The sequence below is a fragment of the Alnus glutinosa genome, chromosome 8, assembly GCF_958979055.1.
Source record: "Alnus glutinosa chromosome 8, dhAlnGlut1.1, whole genome shotgun sequence".
Taxonomy (NCBI): Eukaryota; Viridiplantae; Streptophyta; class Magnoliopsida; order Fagales; family Betulaceae; genus Alnus; species Alnus glutinosa.
In genome coordinates this window covers 13624789-13640572 of record NC_084893.1, presented here as the reverse complement: position 1 = coordinate 13640572, position 15784 = coordinate 13624789, and the positions used below count along the sequence as shown (strand labels likewise).

Genomic DNA, 15784 nt, shown 5'->3' with positions numbered 1-15784 from the left:
TCGCAACACTCTGCCACTCACCGGCCTCTCTCCGCCACTTGTCGGCCTCTCTCTCTCCGCCCAGAAGCTCCAACGCCACCATTGTTGTTTCTCCACCACTCTCTGTCCTCTCTATCTGGCTCTTTAAGACTTTGCCAATAAGTTTTCTTTCTTCTTCTGTCATTAGACTTAATAGGCTGTGTTTTGGGTTTCTGTTTTGGTTATTTGTTTGATTTGTTTGATTTGTTTTAGTTTCTGTTTTGGTTATTTCGTTACATTTATGACTGTAGTAATTAGTAAAGGGTGAACACTAAAAATCATACATTCTGTTTTTGTTTGTTATTGTTTGATTTATGCTTTTTCTAATTTCTTGTATTGAATCACCATTTTGATTCCTTTGGTAAGGCTACTTACTGAGCAATGTATATTGTTCACAGCATGAAATAAACCAAAGGGAAAAAGATAAATAGACAAGAAAAAGAGAAGGATATGGTATGGCAGGCAACCTTTTGTGACAAAGTGCCAATAACCTTTTATTTTTTCCTAAGCAAGATAATGCTTTTCTTTTTCTTTTCTTTCTTCTTCTTCGGATTATTTTTTTTTTGTGTGTTTTTTGATGAGTAAAACTATTTTTCAAAGAAGTAAAAATAATAAATTTTTTTTTTTGATGAATACATGCAGATTTTTGTTTTACGTTATGTTTTGGTTCATAAAGGAGGATTTTTGTGCTCTGTTTTGAGGGTTCTGTAACAGAGCCTTGTTTATCTGTTTTGTGGTTTTCCTGTTCTGTTTCAGCTTTAATGCTGTTTTGTTTGTATTGGTTTACTCTATTTGATGAAATTTAAATGATTAAATTCGCTATTTTTTTGTAGCTTTTTATTTGAGATGAGATTTATTTATTTTTAGGTGTGATTGAGTGATTCATTTTCCTTTTGGTTGTTAAATAAATTTTATTGTTTATCTAATAATAGATGGCAGACACTTTTAGTGATGTAACCACCCCTATTATGGTAGATGACAATTCTAAAACACCTTCCACTGCAAATGTTGAAAGCCCCGCACCTTCCCAACAGTCATAATGTAAAAAACCACCTGTGAATCAATCCATTGTGTGGAGTCACTTTAAAAAAGTGGAACTGATCGATAAGGAAAACCCTAAAGCTATGTGCAATTATTGCAATAGGTTAATAGGGTGTCATTATAAGAGAAATGGCACTTCAGCCATAATGAACCACCTTACCTCTAATTGCCCAAACTTTCCTCTTAAGAAATCAAAACTACCTAAAAACCAAACAATGTTGCAAATGTCATTCAAGAAACCGGTAGAAGGTGGTAGTGGTAACCAACTTGTATTCATGAAGTATGATGCAAACAATATAAGAAATTTGATTGTTTAGTATTTCATCAAAAGTGAGCTGCCTTTTAGGCATGTGGAGAGTGATGGGTTTAGGGAATTGATAAAAGGAATTGAACCTAGGTTCAAAGTGCCATGTCGTATCACTTTACAAAAAGATTGTTTGAAACTGTATTAAGAAGAAAAGCTTAGGTTGAGGGCTTTTTTAAGTGGTAAAAGGGTATGCATCACTACCGATACATGGACATCCCTACAAAATATAAACTACATGTGTGTTACTGCTAGCTTCATAGACTCTGATTAGACAATTCATAAAAAAATACTCAAGTTTAACAAAATTCCCAATCATAGGGGTGAAACTATTGGAAGAATGATAGAGAGTGCATTGACCCAGTGGGGGATTGATAGTGTGTTCACTATTACAATCGATAATGCCTCATCCAATGATGTGAGGGTTGAGTATATGAGAAAGAGGATGAAGAACAAAAGTCATACTGTTTTGGGAGGAGAATTTCTTCACATGCGTTGTGCTGCTCATATTTTAAACCTTGTTGTGCATGAAGGCTTGAAAGACTTAGGTGACTGTGTTACTAATATAAGGAGTGCAGTGAGATATGTGAGGTCTTCACCCGAGAGGATGTCAAAGTTTAAAGATTGTATAGAGCGGGAAAAAATTAAATGTAAAAACATGGTTTGTCTAGATGTTCCAACTAAATGGAACTCTACATATTTGATGTTGAGCATTGCTGAGAAGTACCAAAGAGCTTTTGACCTATTGGGGGAGGATGAGCATAATCATTTTGTTGTTCCTCAACCTATTGATTGGGAAAATGCTAGGGCATTTGCAACGTTCTTGCAAACTTTTTATAAAGCTACATTGAAGTTCTCTGGTTCAACTCATGTCACCTCCAATTCATATTTTTTGCAACTTTGTATTATTCAAAATACATTGAATGATGGTTGTCTCAGTGAAGATCAGGTCCTGAGTTCTGTGAGTTTTAGTGTGAAACAAAAATATGAAAAGTATTGGGGGACTATGGATATGATGAACTTGATGTTGTATGTTGGTTTTGTTCTTGATCCACGCAACAAGATAAAGGCGTTGGTGTTTTGGTTGAGAAAATGCAATGGGCCTATGTGGGTAGATAAAATAGAGGCAAAAGTGAGAGACCTCCTGAATCGTTTAATTGGGCAATACAATAAGTTTCATGGGGGGGGGGGGGGAGTAGGGGAGTCATCTAATATTGTTGAAGATACAAGAAGAGCAGATGTCAATCCTATTTGTAGTAGTGAAGATAAAGAGACACTATACAGGAATATGTTTTCCCAACACCTTGTCGTAGAGAATGACTTGGAATGTAGGTCGGAGGTGGATCAATATTTGTTGGATGGGTGTGAAGCAAATATTATAGATTTTGACATCTTTAATTGGTGGAAGGTTAATGCACCAAAATATCCTACTCTCACAGCGATAGCTCGTGATGTATTGGCCATCCCTATTTCTACTGTTGCCTCTGAGTCCGCCTTTAGCAACGGAGGACGTGTATTGGATACCTTTAGGAGTTCATTGTCTCCACTTACTGTTGAGTCCTTGATTTGCACACAAGACTGGTTAAAGAATCGCCCAATGATCTATAAGGAAGTGTTTCAGGACTTTATGGAAAGCTATGATGAACTTGGTAAATTTTTATGAATTAGTTATTTATAAATTCATTTCACTTACTTCTCTTTATTTATTTGTTTAACTTAAAGTTTTTCTAATGTAGATGGGCCTCAGAATCAACATTCAAATTCAAGGACGACTGAAACATCTTTTTCCTAGAGAAAGGTTATCATTTTTTGACTTGTCATTATATTTATATTACAATACAATTGCTTAGTTTGTCAATTTGCTAAGTTTATAATATTTATTGTTGTTATCTCCACAGGATTTTGCTAGAAGACCAAATGGAAGTCATGTTGTTATTTCCACAAGATTTTTTTATGTTGAGTGTGGGTGTGTGGACTATGGATATGGTTTGAACTTTGATTTTTTAATATGGTTTGATGATTGATGGGTGTGGGTGTGTGGACTTGTGGACTATTTGAATATGGTTTGATTTTTTGATGTTGTGAATCAAACCATGTTGTGAGTGTGGGTGTGTGGACTCTGGACTATGGACTATGGACTATTTGAATATGGTTTGATATTTTTGATGTTGTGAATCAAACCATGTTGTGAGTGTGGGTGTGTTGACTTGTGGACTATGGAATATTTGAATATGGTTTGATTTTTTGATGTTGTGAATGTAGAGGTGTGTTGATAGTTGACTTGTGTTTTGAATATGGTGTATTCACTTGTGTTTTGAATTTTGGATTTTATGTAAACGCATAGTTGCTTGCAATTTAGCAAGCATTTGGTTTCTAATTGGAAGAAGATCGTGGTTGTTCACTGATTTAGCCATTTGATTATGCTTGGCAACGTCTATGGATGATATTGACTGAGTTTATCTTTGAATGTTGTTGCCATTTCAAATGAGACATAAGATTTGTATTGTAAATATCTTTCAGCAGGTGTCATGTTTCAAGTATAAAAAATGTTGTTACTACAAGTAGCTTAATTTTAAATTGCAGAATAGCCTAATTTAACAAATTGCATAATAGGAAACTAGGCCAAAAAAAGGTTCAAAAGAAAACAGGTCCAATAGCTAAAAAAGAAAAAGAAAAAGAAAAAGAAAATAAAAAATGAAGAATGCAGTTCCCGGTTACCGGTTGGCGGAGGCGGTTAGCGATTTTTGCTAACCGCACAGCCAGTTATGGTTAGCGGTTTTGCCCGAAAACCGCTAACCGTAACCGCCTTTTCAGCCCTACATGTGAAAATTATGCAAACATATAGCCGATAGACAAGGATAAGATAGACAAAGATTCCCCTGCAAGCATAGTAATGAAAATAGCTTTCTCAGCTCATGCAATGTGTGGGTGTGTGAAGACTTTGCCCATAAGGTATGACTTTCAATGATTTGACAAATAGCAATCAGATTTTCTAGACAAGAGAGAAAATCAGTGAAAGATAAGTCAAAAGTCAAACCTTATAACTTACTAGGGCCTAGTCACCCTCATCTGATACACTCCCCCTAAGGTGCAGCACACAATTTGTTTTACTTGTACCATGAAGGACAAGGTAAATTTTTTACTTGCACATAGAGGGCAAGGCATAATGCAAGTTCAGCACGTAACCAGTGATTATACAAATAAAGAGTAGAAATCATATGTTTCACTGCTTGATCCTTATAGTGCTACAACCTAGAGAGAATGCTAGAGTTTTTAGGTTCTAGGTTCAACTAGCATGAGGTCAATTTGGACATCTTATCAAAAACTTCTTCTCTTATCCAGAATCTCTAGAAACAAAAAGTCAGAGAAGGAAAGATGTACCTTTAGGAGAGTTTTGGATAGTGCACATTTTCATCGCATGAGGAAAGAAGCTATCAATCATTGCAGGTGAGCATGAAAACTTTGCATATGTCAGACTTATGTTCTCAACCATATGTAAGAATAAATCATCAATGCATAATGAACTAATAACCCAAGTAAAATACATGAGATAGCTGACATACCTTAGAAGGGACCAACCTGCTACAAATATTTTAATTTATTTTTTATTTTTTTACAACAACAACATCATGCTATCAAAGGACAAGACCAAAAAAAAATAAAAACTCATCCTAGCATGGAAATGCATGTCTAGGACATGGCACAAATACCAATGGCTTTCCAGAGGGACTCAAACCTGCTACCATCTAAAGGTTTGGTAAGAATGTCAGCCAATTTGTTTTCAGCGGGGATGAAAGAGAGAGAAACTACCTCAGATTCCACAAGATCACGCAAGAAGTGATGTTTGGTATCGACGTGCTTGGTCCGAGAGTGCTGAACTAGATTCTTGGAGATGTTGATAGCACTAGTATTATCATAGTTGATAATCATAGTATCTTGAGAGAATCCGTAGTCGCCTAGTAGTGTGTTCGTCCATAATAATTGCGTGCAACAGCTGCCCGCTGCAATATATACAGCCTCAGCAGTGGAGAGAGATGTAGAGGCTTGTTTCTTGCTCATCCAAGCTACAAGATTGTTTCCCTCATAGAAACATCTTCATGAGGTACTCTTTTTATCCTCAACATTTCCAGCCCAGTCTGCATCAGAGTATCCTGCAACAACAAGATTTGTTTCTCTAGAATACCAAATGCCATAGAAAATGGTATCATTGACATACCTGATGATACGCTTGACTGCAGTGAGATGAGATTCCTTTGGGTTTGCTTGAAAGCGAGCACAAAATCCCACACTGACGGCAATGTCTGGTCGGCTGGCTGTAAGATATAAGAGACTCCCTATCATACTCCTGTAAAGGGATGGATCAACGGATTTTCCTGGAAGATCACTACTAATCTTGACACTGCTCATAGGAGTTCGGGCACGACTCTTTCCATCCAAACCAAATCGTTTGACCAGATCCTTAGCATACTTGGACTGAGAAATGAAGATACCTTCCGTAGTTTGCTTGACTTGAAGACCAAGAAAATAGTTCAGCTCACCAATCATGCTCATCTCAAATTTCTGGTTCATTTTTTCAGAAAACTCATGGGCAAGAGAGTCTAAGGTAGCTCCAAAAATGATGTCATCCACATAGATTTGAGCAATGAGTTTGTCAATACCTTGATTTCTGATGAACAGGGTTCGATCAGCTTGTCCCCTTGTGAATCCCTTAGCCATGAGATAAGTGGTAAGGCGCTCATACCATGCCCGAGGAGCCTGCTTAAGCCCATATAAAGCCTTTTTCAGCTTGTACACATGATGGGGATGATGAGGATCTTGAAAACCCTTCAGCTGTTCTACATAAACTTCTTCTTGAAGAACACCGTTCAGAAATGCACTCTTTACATCCATCTGAAACAGCTTGAAACCAAGATGGCAAGCAATGGAGAGAAGAATTCTGATGGACTCTAACCTGGTAACTGGGGCAAAAGTTTCATCGAAGTCTACTCCCTCCATCTGAGTATATCCTTGGGCAACAAGACGGGCTTTATTCCAAACCATAGTACCATGCTCATCTGTTTTATTCTTGAATATCCACTTGGTACCAATGATATTCTGTTCTACAGGATGGGGAACCAAGGTCCAAACGTCATTTATGGTGAATTGATGGAGCTCATCATGCATGGCAGATACCCAGCCTTCATCCTGAGGGCTTCATCAACTTTCTTGGGTTCTGTTTGAGCAAGGTAACAGTTGTAGGAGACTTGATTAGCTATCTCACTGGTAGGCTGAATGACTCTGTTTCTTAGCTAACGCCCTTCATCTATGGTTCCAAGAAGCTGCTGAGGAGGATGATTGTTCTTCACCCATGATCGCTTAGGAGGATTAGTAGGAGTATCCTCATCTTCGAAAGTAATGGGAGTGGTATCTGAAGTTGTGGGAGAAGAAGGAGAGTTATCTGGAGACTTATTTGGAGAAGCCTTAATAATATCAATTGGAGTTGCTGACTGATCAATTGAATCGATCTGATTTTCTTCCCTGCTGCTTGGTCTCTCAACTTCTTCATCATCAATAACAACGTTTATAGATTCCATCACAGTCTATGTTCTTTTATTGAAGACCCTGTAAGCACGACTATTTGTGAAGTACCCTAAGAATATACCTTCGTCACTCTTGGAATCAAACTTCCCAAGATTCTCCCTGTCACGAAGGATATAGCATTTACTTCCAAAAGTTTTGAAGTACTTTACTGTGGGCTTTTTACCTCGCCAAATTTCATAGGGAGTCTTGTTTGTTTCAGGCCTCAGGTAGACCCTGTTGATAATATGGCACTCAGTGTTTATTGCTTCTCCCCAGAAGTGTTCAGCAAGATTCCTTTAGTGTATCATCACACGAGCCATCTCCTGAATAACCCTGTTCTTTCTTTCAACAACTCCATTTTGCTGAGGAGTGATAGGAGAAGAAAATTCCTGCTTGATTCCGTATGAGAGACATAATTTTTCGAACTTGGAATTTTTGAATTCTCTTCCATGATCACTGCGGATTCTCATAATCTGGCAATTTTGCTCAACCTGAATCTTCTTGAATAAATGCTGAGCTGCATCAAAAGCATCAGATTTTTCCCGAAGAGGAATAGCCCAAGTATATCGAGAGAAATCATCCACAATAACCAGAATATATCTTTTCCCACCTAGACTACCAGTTCTAGTGGGACCCATGAGATCCATGTGCAGTAATTCTAAATTTCTGGAAGTTTGAATACCTGAGGTCTTTTTATGGGCTGCTCGAGTCTGTTTCCCTAGCTGGCAAGAACCACAGATTCCTTTCCCAGTCTTCTCCATTTTGGGCAGATCTTTAACAATGTCTTTGCCTGCAATTTTTAACATATCGAAGAAATTCAGATGCCCTAACCTTTGATGCCACAGTTCACTGTCATCTATGGTTGCCTTATTGCAGAAAATCTGAGGATCTGTAGTGAGACCAGGAAGACCATAGCAGTTGTCAGCAATTCTTTCACCCCCATAAGCCATTTGCCACTATTGTAAAATATATTTCATTCCTTCTTGGAGAATTGCACCACCAAATCATTGTCACAAAATTGGCTGATGCTGAGGAGATTTGCCTTGAGCCCCTCTACATACAAAGCTCCCTGAGATGTTCCGAGGCCTGGAATGTCGATGATTCCTTTTACAATGACTATTATCTTCCTTTTTGACCTAGACTTGTTTCGAAGCTTTCTTATGATTATTGACCACGACAGATCTTTGCTCATTAGGGGTGAGGTATGCTAACTTCTCACTAATGAGCTTAACTTGATCACTTAACATTTTAACTTGTTCTTCAAAGCCTGGTTCATCTTTTCTAGGGACAAGAGTTTTGTTCCAAGGTTTTTGAGACCTAATCTGGAAACAATTTGGGCGAATATGACCAGTAACACCACAGTGGTGACATGTAGGTATAGACTGATTTTCCCCTTTAACCCCACAAATAGATTGAGTATGATTATGAGACATGATAGGCTTAATGAACATGGTTCTATGAATAGACATATCATGAGAAATAGAAGCAACTTTATCCATACTCAAATTAGACATGATAGAAGTAAAAAATAACACTCAAGAAATGAATCTAACCAGAGTGTACCAAGCTCTGATACCAATTGAAAAATGGAATTGACTTCTAAAATAAAAGCAAGTGTGTGTGTGCAGAAAGTGTTAACAAAATAATGCGAAAATAACACAAGAATTTTTGTTAACGAAGTGGAAACTCAAGATGAGAAAAACCACTCCGGGGCAGCCAAACCTAGGATATCCACTATTCAGAAGATAAGACTAGATACAAGATAGTAACACTCACATACCCCTGATGTAGTGGTCGTACCTTGCTCTTTAACGTGTAACCCAACATGAACGCCTCCCAACCAGGTCTCCTACCTGAAGGGGTCTTCATTGGAATCCTTTACCTTAGGGCCAACCCCTAAGATAGACTTCAGTTTAAGCGCAACAACAGCATGCACAGCAACAGATTCAGAGAGATCAGATCAGCTCAATATCCTCACAAAATAACTCTCTAAGCTCTAATGGAATTCAATACCGAATTCTTGCAGTTCTCAAGCCTAGGGACCTCTATTTATAGGCTGAGGGTTCAAATGGGCGACTTCTTTGATAAATACGGGCTCCGTCCAGATGGTGGACATGGGCTGTCCAGACGGACAACTGTGCGACCAGAATTTCTGAGAATTTCACTGAAAATCTTTCCTGTTTGAGAGCCGCGTCTGGACGGTCGCACGTCCGTTGCAAGTAATTTCCTTATTAAGGCTTCGCGCATCCGGACCAGAGGGATGGCCGTTCGGACGATTGATCTTCTACACACAATTTCCATATCTGTTGAACGCACATCCAGACCATGGTAGACTAGCGTCCGGACGGTTGAATTTGAATTGCAAACTTGCCTTAAGGAGAAGCGCTTCCCGACGGAAATCCACGTCGTCCGGACGGTTGCAGCAATCTTTCCATATTTGATTTTGGAAAGAATCTGAAGCTTGGTCGAATACTAAGAGGCATCCAGACGGGCTGCTAAGACGTCCGGATGGATGCAAGCTGGAACAGAAGCGTCTCAATACAGAGGAGCGTCTGGATGGAAATCCACGTCGTCCAAACGGATGATGCTTTAGTCTGTCGAGTATCGGGACGGTATGACACATCGTCCGAACGGCTGGCAGGGAACCGGCTTTTCTGACTTGCAATTAGTGCAGAAACTTTTGGAACACTTCTGAATAGCAGAATCCCTGTTACAAAGCATCTTTACATACAAGTGATTTTGTCCAAATAGAATGTAGCCAATCACAACCTAACACTCATGAAGGTCATGCCTAAACATGAATCCTATGTATAAAAACAATTATCTTTTTATTTATAAAATCATTCATTTCCATTATCATGAGTTTTAAGGAACTCAATACTAGCCGCTCATCGTGGTGCTGGAATGGCCTCCTTCCATGTTCTTCTCCTCTTCAATTTGTCAAGCCTTCGAGAAGAATTTTCTGTCTAAAGATAAGCACACATTCTCTTGAAGCTTAGGGGTCTATTTATAAAGACTAGGAAAGGCCTAAAAGCCCTAGAAATCCAAGAAAAATCGAAACTTAGACTCTTCAAGTAGGAGATTGAAAATTCAATCCATGTAGGAAAATGATTCCAAATTCTTCCAGATTTGCAGTCTTTTATTTAAGGATGATTTCGGCATAGTAAACATTAGAAATAAGAAACACCTATTTCTAAAATATGTGTTTCAATTTTTAGTAGCTTTCCAATGCCACCAATTTTATTGCAATCTGAGACTTGAACAGAAAGTTATGATCAAAGTACTGAGACGTGTACAGAATCCACATTTGAATCCAATCCGATTTTGACTCCAATTGAAGAAATTCTGATTTAATCATTTCCTTGATTTGATTAAACTTAACCATATTATATAGGTCTTCTATTATGATTGGTTAAGCTTAACCATATCTTCTAGGTCTTCTCAAAGTGTGCTTTAAGCCCAAAATCAATGGAATTAATTGCATGTTTATATAAAACCTACAAATATTGAAACCACACAAAACAAACAATTAACAATGCTAAGGAATTGACATATAAATCCAATGTTAACAGTTATCCTTGGAGCCTTGTGCTCCTTCAACTATAAAGCTTATTGGTTTCTGGCAGTGGCCTTCTGCACACTTGGTTCATAAATCATTAAATCTTTCACGGGACCTTCGCTCCCACTAGTGGCCTTTGTTCTTGCTACCAGGCCTGCTGCTTACTAGTTTTGTTATTAATTAATTTAGTCACAACAGTAAAAATATGCAAAGTTCCATTCACGCACATTCAATTAAATAAACCCGTAACATGATATTATAGAAATCAGCATCACTCTCAGTAAATATTTTATACTTACAGCCCTTTAGTACAATCTCTCAGCTCATCATTTGCAATAAATACATTTATATGCATAGGATGTTAACATCGTCACTCATGAAGGTCATGCCTAAACAGGAATCCTATGTATAAAAACAATTATCTTATCATTCACTTCCATTATCATGAGTTTTAAGGAACTCAATACTATCGCTTTGATTTTAACTAAAGGAACCAATCGCAATAGATATACTTTTAATTTTAAGGAAACTTAACATAATATGTTTAAACCTCACATATTAATATCCAATAACAAATACCCATATATATATATATTTTCCCATAAATCATAAAACTCATCCAATAATACTCAACCCTTTTTCGTCAAAAGAACCATTTAAAAATATCAATTTTTCTTCCCAAAACCTTGTAACCAAATTTTCACCATAATTGGTCCCTATTGCGAATCAAAGTCCACTCAGCATTAACAAGCATAAAATCATCTATTCAAAACCCACGTTCGGCCATTAACCCAAAAATCACTATTTAATTAATTTTGAAAACTCAATCTCAACTCAAATGATCAACAATTGAACCCAATCAAAACATCACATGGCCAAACACCATACGGCCAAAAACAGGGAAAATATATCAAAATAGGGGAACTGGGCTTCAAAGCTAATCCAAATTGACAACAACTCATGCAGTTAACGTTAAAATTATAAAAACTAAACCAAAGCTTAGAGAAACTTACCAAATATATCACAAAGATGATATTTGAGATATTTTAAAAATGACTCCAGCTCATAAAATCATAACCGACCAAGATAGAGAGAATGATTTGATGCACACTAACCGGCCGAGAGGGACAGAGAGTTTGTTTCTTGTTTCAAGTTTTTAGGAAGAAGATGAGTTGTTGAAACTCATACTGGCCAAAAGAAAGAGATACAGAGAGAGTTTTCTTCTATTTTCTTTGCTAAACAAAATGCTGGTCAAGAGAGGAAGAGAGTTCTTCTTCTTCTTTTTTGTTCATAGGTTGAGGGACATAGAGAGACAGAGAGAAAGAGAATGTTAGTATTTTACGTTGGAAACATTCTGGTTGACAAAAACACTTTATGTAACGGTTGCATTTTAAACTGGTTTATCGGTTTTATTCAGTGTCTTCAAGAAGATGTCTATGAAGATTTCATGCAATTTCCAAGTCAGATCAACCGATTCATGTGCAACTGTCCGAACGGGCCTTTGAAGGCATCCGGACTCCTCGCAGTGTCTAGAAGCTTCAGCGTTGAAGATGTCCGGACGTCTCGCAGTGTCTAGAATCTTCAGTGTTGAAGACGTCCGGACGTCAAAGCAACGCCGTCCGGACGCTAGGTTAAGCTACTCCAAGTTCTACACGAAGTTGGATTTCAGTCGATACTGTTCGGGAAGTTTCTCAAGACGTCCGGACAACGTGGCAACACGTCCGGACGCTACCCAGCATTCCAGAATATTTCGGGTTTCCTTTACGAAAGTTAAAATGAGTGACAACGAAGACCGTCCGGACGCTCGGCCAAGCCGGCCGGACGTGGTCCTATTGTGGGAACAATCATTCTATTATAGAAAAGTGGTCGTTGAAGACCGTCCGAACGCCAACTCACCAAAGTCTGATTTTGAGCAGAATTAGGTTTTCTATAAGCCTATAAATAGATGGCTATAGGCTTGTTATTTGTAAGAATTCAGTATAGAATTTCATAGTGCTTAGAGAGGGTGTTTAGGGAGAATTGAAGATTCGCTAGCTCTCTAACCGTTGCCAGTGTATGCTCTTTGTTCGTGTGAATTCTATCTTAGGGGTCGGCCTTAAGGTAAAAGAATCCATCAAAGGCCCATTCAAGTAGGAGACTTGGTTGGGAAGCGTTCACGATGGGCTTCGTGTTATAGTTAAAGGTACGACTACTGCAATGGGTTTTGTGAGTATGAGTGCTTTGTAACATGTTTTGTCTTTGGATAGTGGATTTCCTGGGTTTGGTTGCCCCGAAGTGGTTTTTCTCTTCACAGAGTTTCCACTTCATCAACAAATATCTTGTCTCTTTTATTTTCCGCATTTAAAATATTTTGTTGCACACAAACACACACTTGGTTGTTTAGAAGTCAAATATTTATTTTTCAATTGGTATCAGAGCTTGGTACACTCTGGTCAAGATTTATTTCTTGAGTGTGATTCTTGACTTCTACTTCTCTTCTTTTATTTTTATCATGTCTCAAAATCTTAATTCAGTTCCACCCTTTGATGGGACAAACTATGGCTATTGGAAAGCGCTCATGCTTCTTTTTAAAATTAATTGACGTCTAGAAAATTGTTGAAAATGGTTGGATTAAACAAGAGGAAACAGACGAAATTACTATTACTCAAACAAGCGCACGACTTTCCAATGATAAAGACCTCCATGCCCTATGTCAAGCACTTTCACCATCTGAATTCGCAAGAATTTTAAATTGTGAAATTGCTAAAGATGCATGGCAAATTCTAGAAACAACATATGAAGGCACAAAACTGGTTAAATCTGCCAAACTTCAAATGTTGATTTCTAAATTTGAAGAAATTAAGATGCTCGAAGAAGAGACCTTTATAGAGTTTTACACCAAGATTAGCGACCTAAGAAACTCGATGGTGAGTCTTGGGAAGTCAATCTCAGATGTAAAACTCATCCAAAAGATACTAAGATCTTTACCTGAGCATTTCAGGATTAAGGTGACCATCATAGAAGAAATCAAAGATCTGGAGGAGATGAAGATTGAAGAGCTGGTAGGATCTTTTCAAACGTATGAATATTCCTTACCTCCGGTCAGAAAGGTTTGACCATTACCCTCAAGGCATCCAAGGCATCTAACGAGAAAACCAGAGTCTCATCCGACGAAGACTCTGATATTGATGAAGATTCAGTGGCAATGATAGCCAAGAACTTCGAGCGATTCATGAAGAATAATAAGTTCAAGAAGTTCTCTAACAATCTAAAGAAGGCTCCCCACACAACTGGGCTAGAAGAAGCTGAGAAGAAGGATCCAAGGGGTCCCCAATGCTTTGAATGCTCAGGCTTTAGGCACATCAAGCCTGAATGTGCAAATCTGAAGAAACAAAAGGGGAAGGCCTTTAATGTTACTCTTTTTTTTTTTTTTTGATAGGTAAGAGATCAATTTATTAGAAAAGCGTAAGGCGCCCCTAGGTACATTGGAAGTATACAAGGAAAACACCTAACTAGAAATAGAAAAGCAAGTGAGAAAGTCAGAAAAAAGAAATAAACAGATGATGGACATAAGCCGAAGTCCAACAATACAAAGAATGATAAAACAAAGAAAGAGTCTCTTCCAAGGATCTTTCCAAGTCTTCAAAATTCCTATTGTTTCTTTCCCACCAAAGGCACCAAAAGATACAAATAGGTGCCATTTTCCAAACAACAACACTCCTTGATCTGCCAGATGACCACCAACATGTAAGCAAGTCAATAATCCGTCTAGGTATAACCCAAGACATGCCAAAACGGCTGAAGAGAGAATTTCACACAACAAAAGCCACGTCACGGTGAAGAAGGAGATGATCCACAGTTTCCTCAGTCTTCTTACACATGCAGCAATGGTTGATCACAATAACATGCCGTTTCTTAAGATTGCCCTGGGTGAGGATTTTACCGAGAGCTGCAGTCCACACAAAGAAAGCAGCCCTAGGAGGGGCTTGAGTACGCCAAACACTTTTCCAGGGAAAGCGTCTGCCACCAGCCCTAGTTAAGGAGTAAAAGAAGGACTTGACTTTGAAAACTCCTTTTTTGGAGGGAACTCACCACAAACTGTCTTATTGGCTCTGTTTACTTTAACTGAATGAAGCAATTGGAACAAAGAAGCAAAGACATCCACCTCCCAATCGTGAGCCTCCCTGATGAAGCTCACATTCCACTGGTATGTGTCACCCAACCGCTCTAGATTATCCACAACAAAGGCGTCCTGAAGACGAGCGATGCCAAATAGAGCTTGAAAAGCTACTTTGAGGGCTGTGTCACCACACCACAAATCATGCCAAAAACTGATCTTGGAGCCATCCCCCTCGATGGATCTAGTGAAACGAGAGAACAAATCCCAGCCTTTCCTGATGTTTTTCCATACCCCCAGCCTTTAATGTTACTCTTGGCGATGAGTTTGAGAAAGAGGAAGCAAGTCTTGAGAAAGAAAAGTTCCTTGCCTTCGTGGCCTTACATGAAGAAAATGAGGATTCTCAGTCCTACTATTTTGAGAACAATGATGAAGAAGATATGCAGGCAGCCTATCAGCTTCAATACGTAGAGCTCTTAAAGCTGATGGAGAAGTATAAACAGCAAGTGCTAGAGCTAAATAGCCTAAGGAATGAGAAGACCACTATGCTGATAAAGATCAATGATCTAGAAGATGGGCTTCTGGAGACAGTTGCAATTAGAGAGAGTCTCTAACAAGAAGCTGACTCACATGCTCTCCATTCAGAAGTGCCTAACCGATAAGACTGGTCTCAGGCATGTTCCTCCTTCTACTTGTGAAACTCCTTCTACCTCCAAAACTATTTTTGTGAAGCTAGTTATTCCCGAGTCTCCACCCTCATGTGTGGATAAGGGAAAAACTGTTATAGAGGGTGACAGAGAGATGAGATTAGAGGGAGAGATCGAGAGAGAGAGAGTCGAAGATGGAGAGACAGAGATCGAGAGAGACCGAGTGAGAGATGGAGACCGATTCCTCGGTGGATCAGCATCGGTGAACCAGAGACGGCTTCCGGCCGTTTCGAGATCCCATTTTCGGTGGACCCGTGGGCTAAACCCATCAGACTCGGGAGGAGCTCCGATTGTGAAACCCATAGAAAACCCGTAACCCGAAAGACCCAAAGACCCGATCCTCTCGGAGGCGCGATTTCAGGCGATTTCTGGTGGAGTTTTCTGTGTAGAACGGAAACCTCCTATGTAAGTAATTTCTTGTAAAATAGTTTGATTTATGGGTATTCCGATTTGAATATTTTAGGCGGTTGTGATCTGTTTTTGGTGTTTCCTTGATTTGG

The 15784-nt window shown here is 38.7% G+C and overlaps 1 protein-coding gene across 1 annotated transcript; it reads left to right on the top strand.

The window, feature by feature from the left end:
* Nucleotides 1-1703: 1703 nt before the first annotated feature.
* Nucleotides 1704-15191, top strand: LOC133876138 (zinc finger BED domain-containing protein RICESLEEPER 1-like). The gene is made up of 2 exons (XM_062314421.1): nucleotides 1704-3012; nucleotides 14878-15191. The coding sequence occupies exons 1-2, from the start codon at nucleotides 1704-1706 to the stop codon at nucleotides 15189-15191; spliced, it is 1623 nt and encodes a 540-aa protein (XP_062170405.1).
* The last annotated feature ends 593 nt before the right edge of the window (nucleotides 15192-15784 follow it).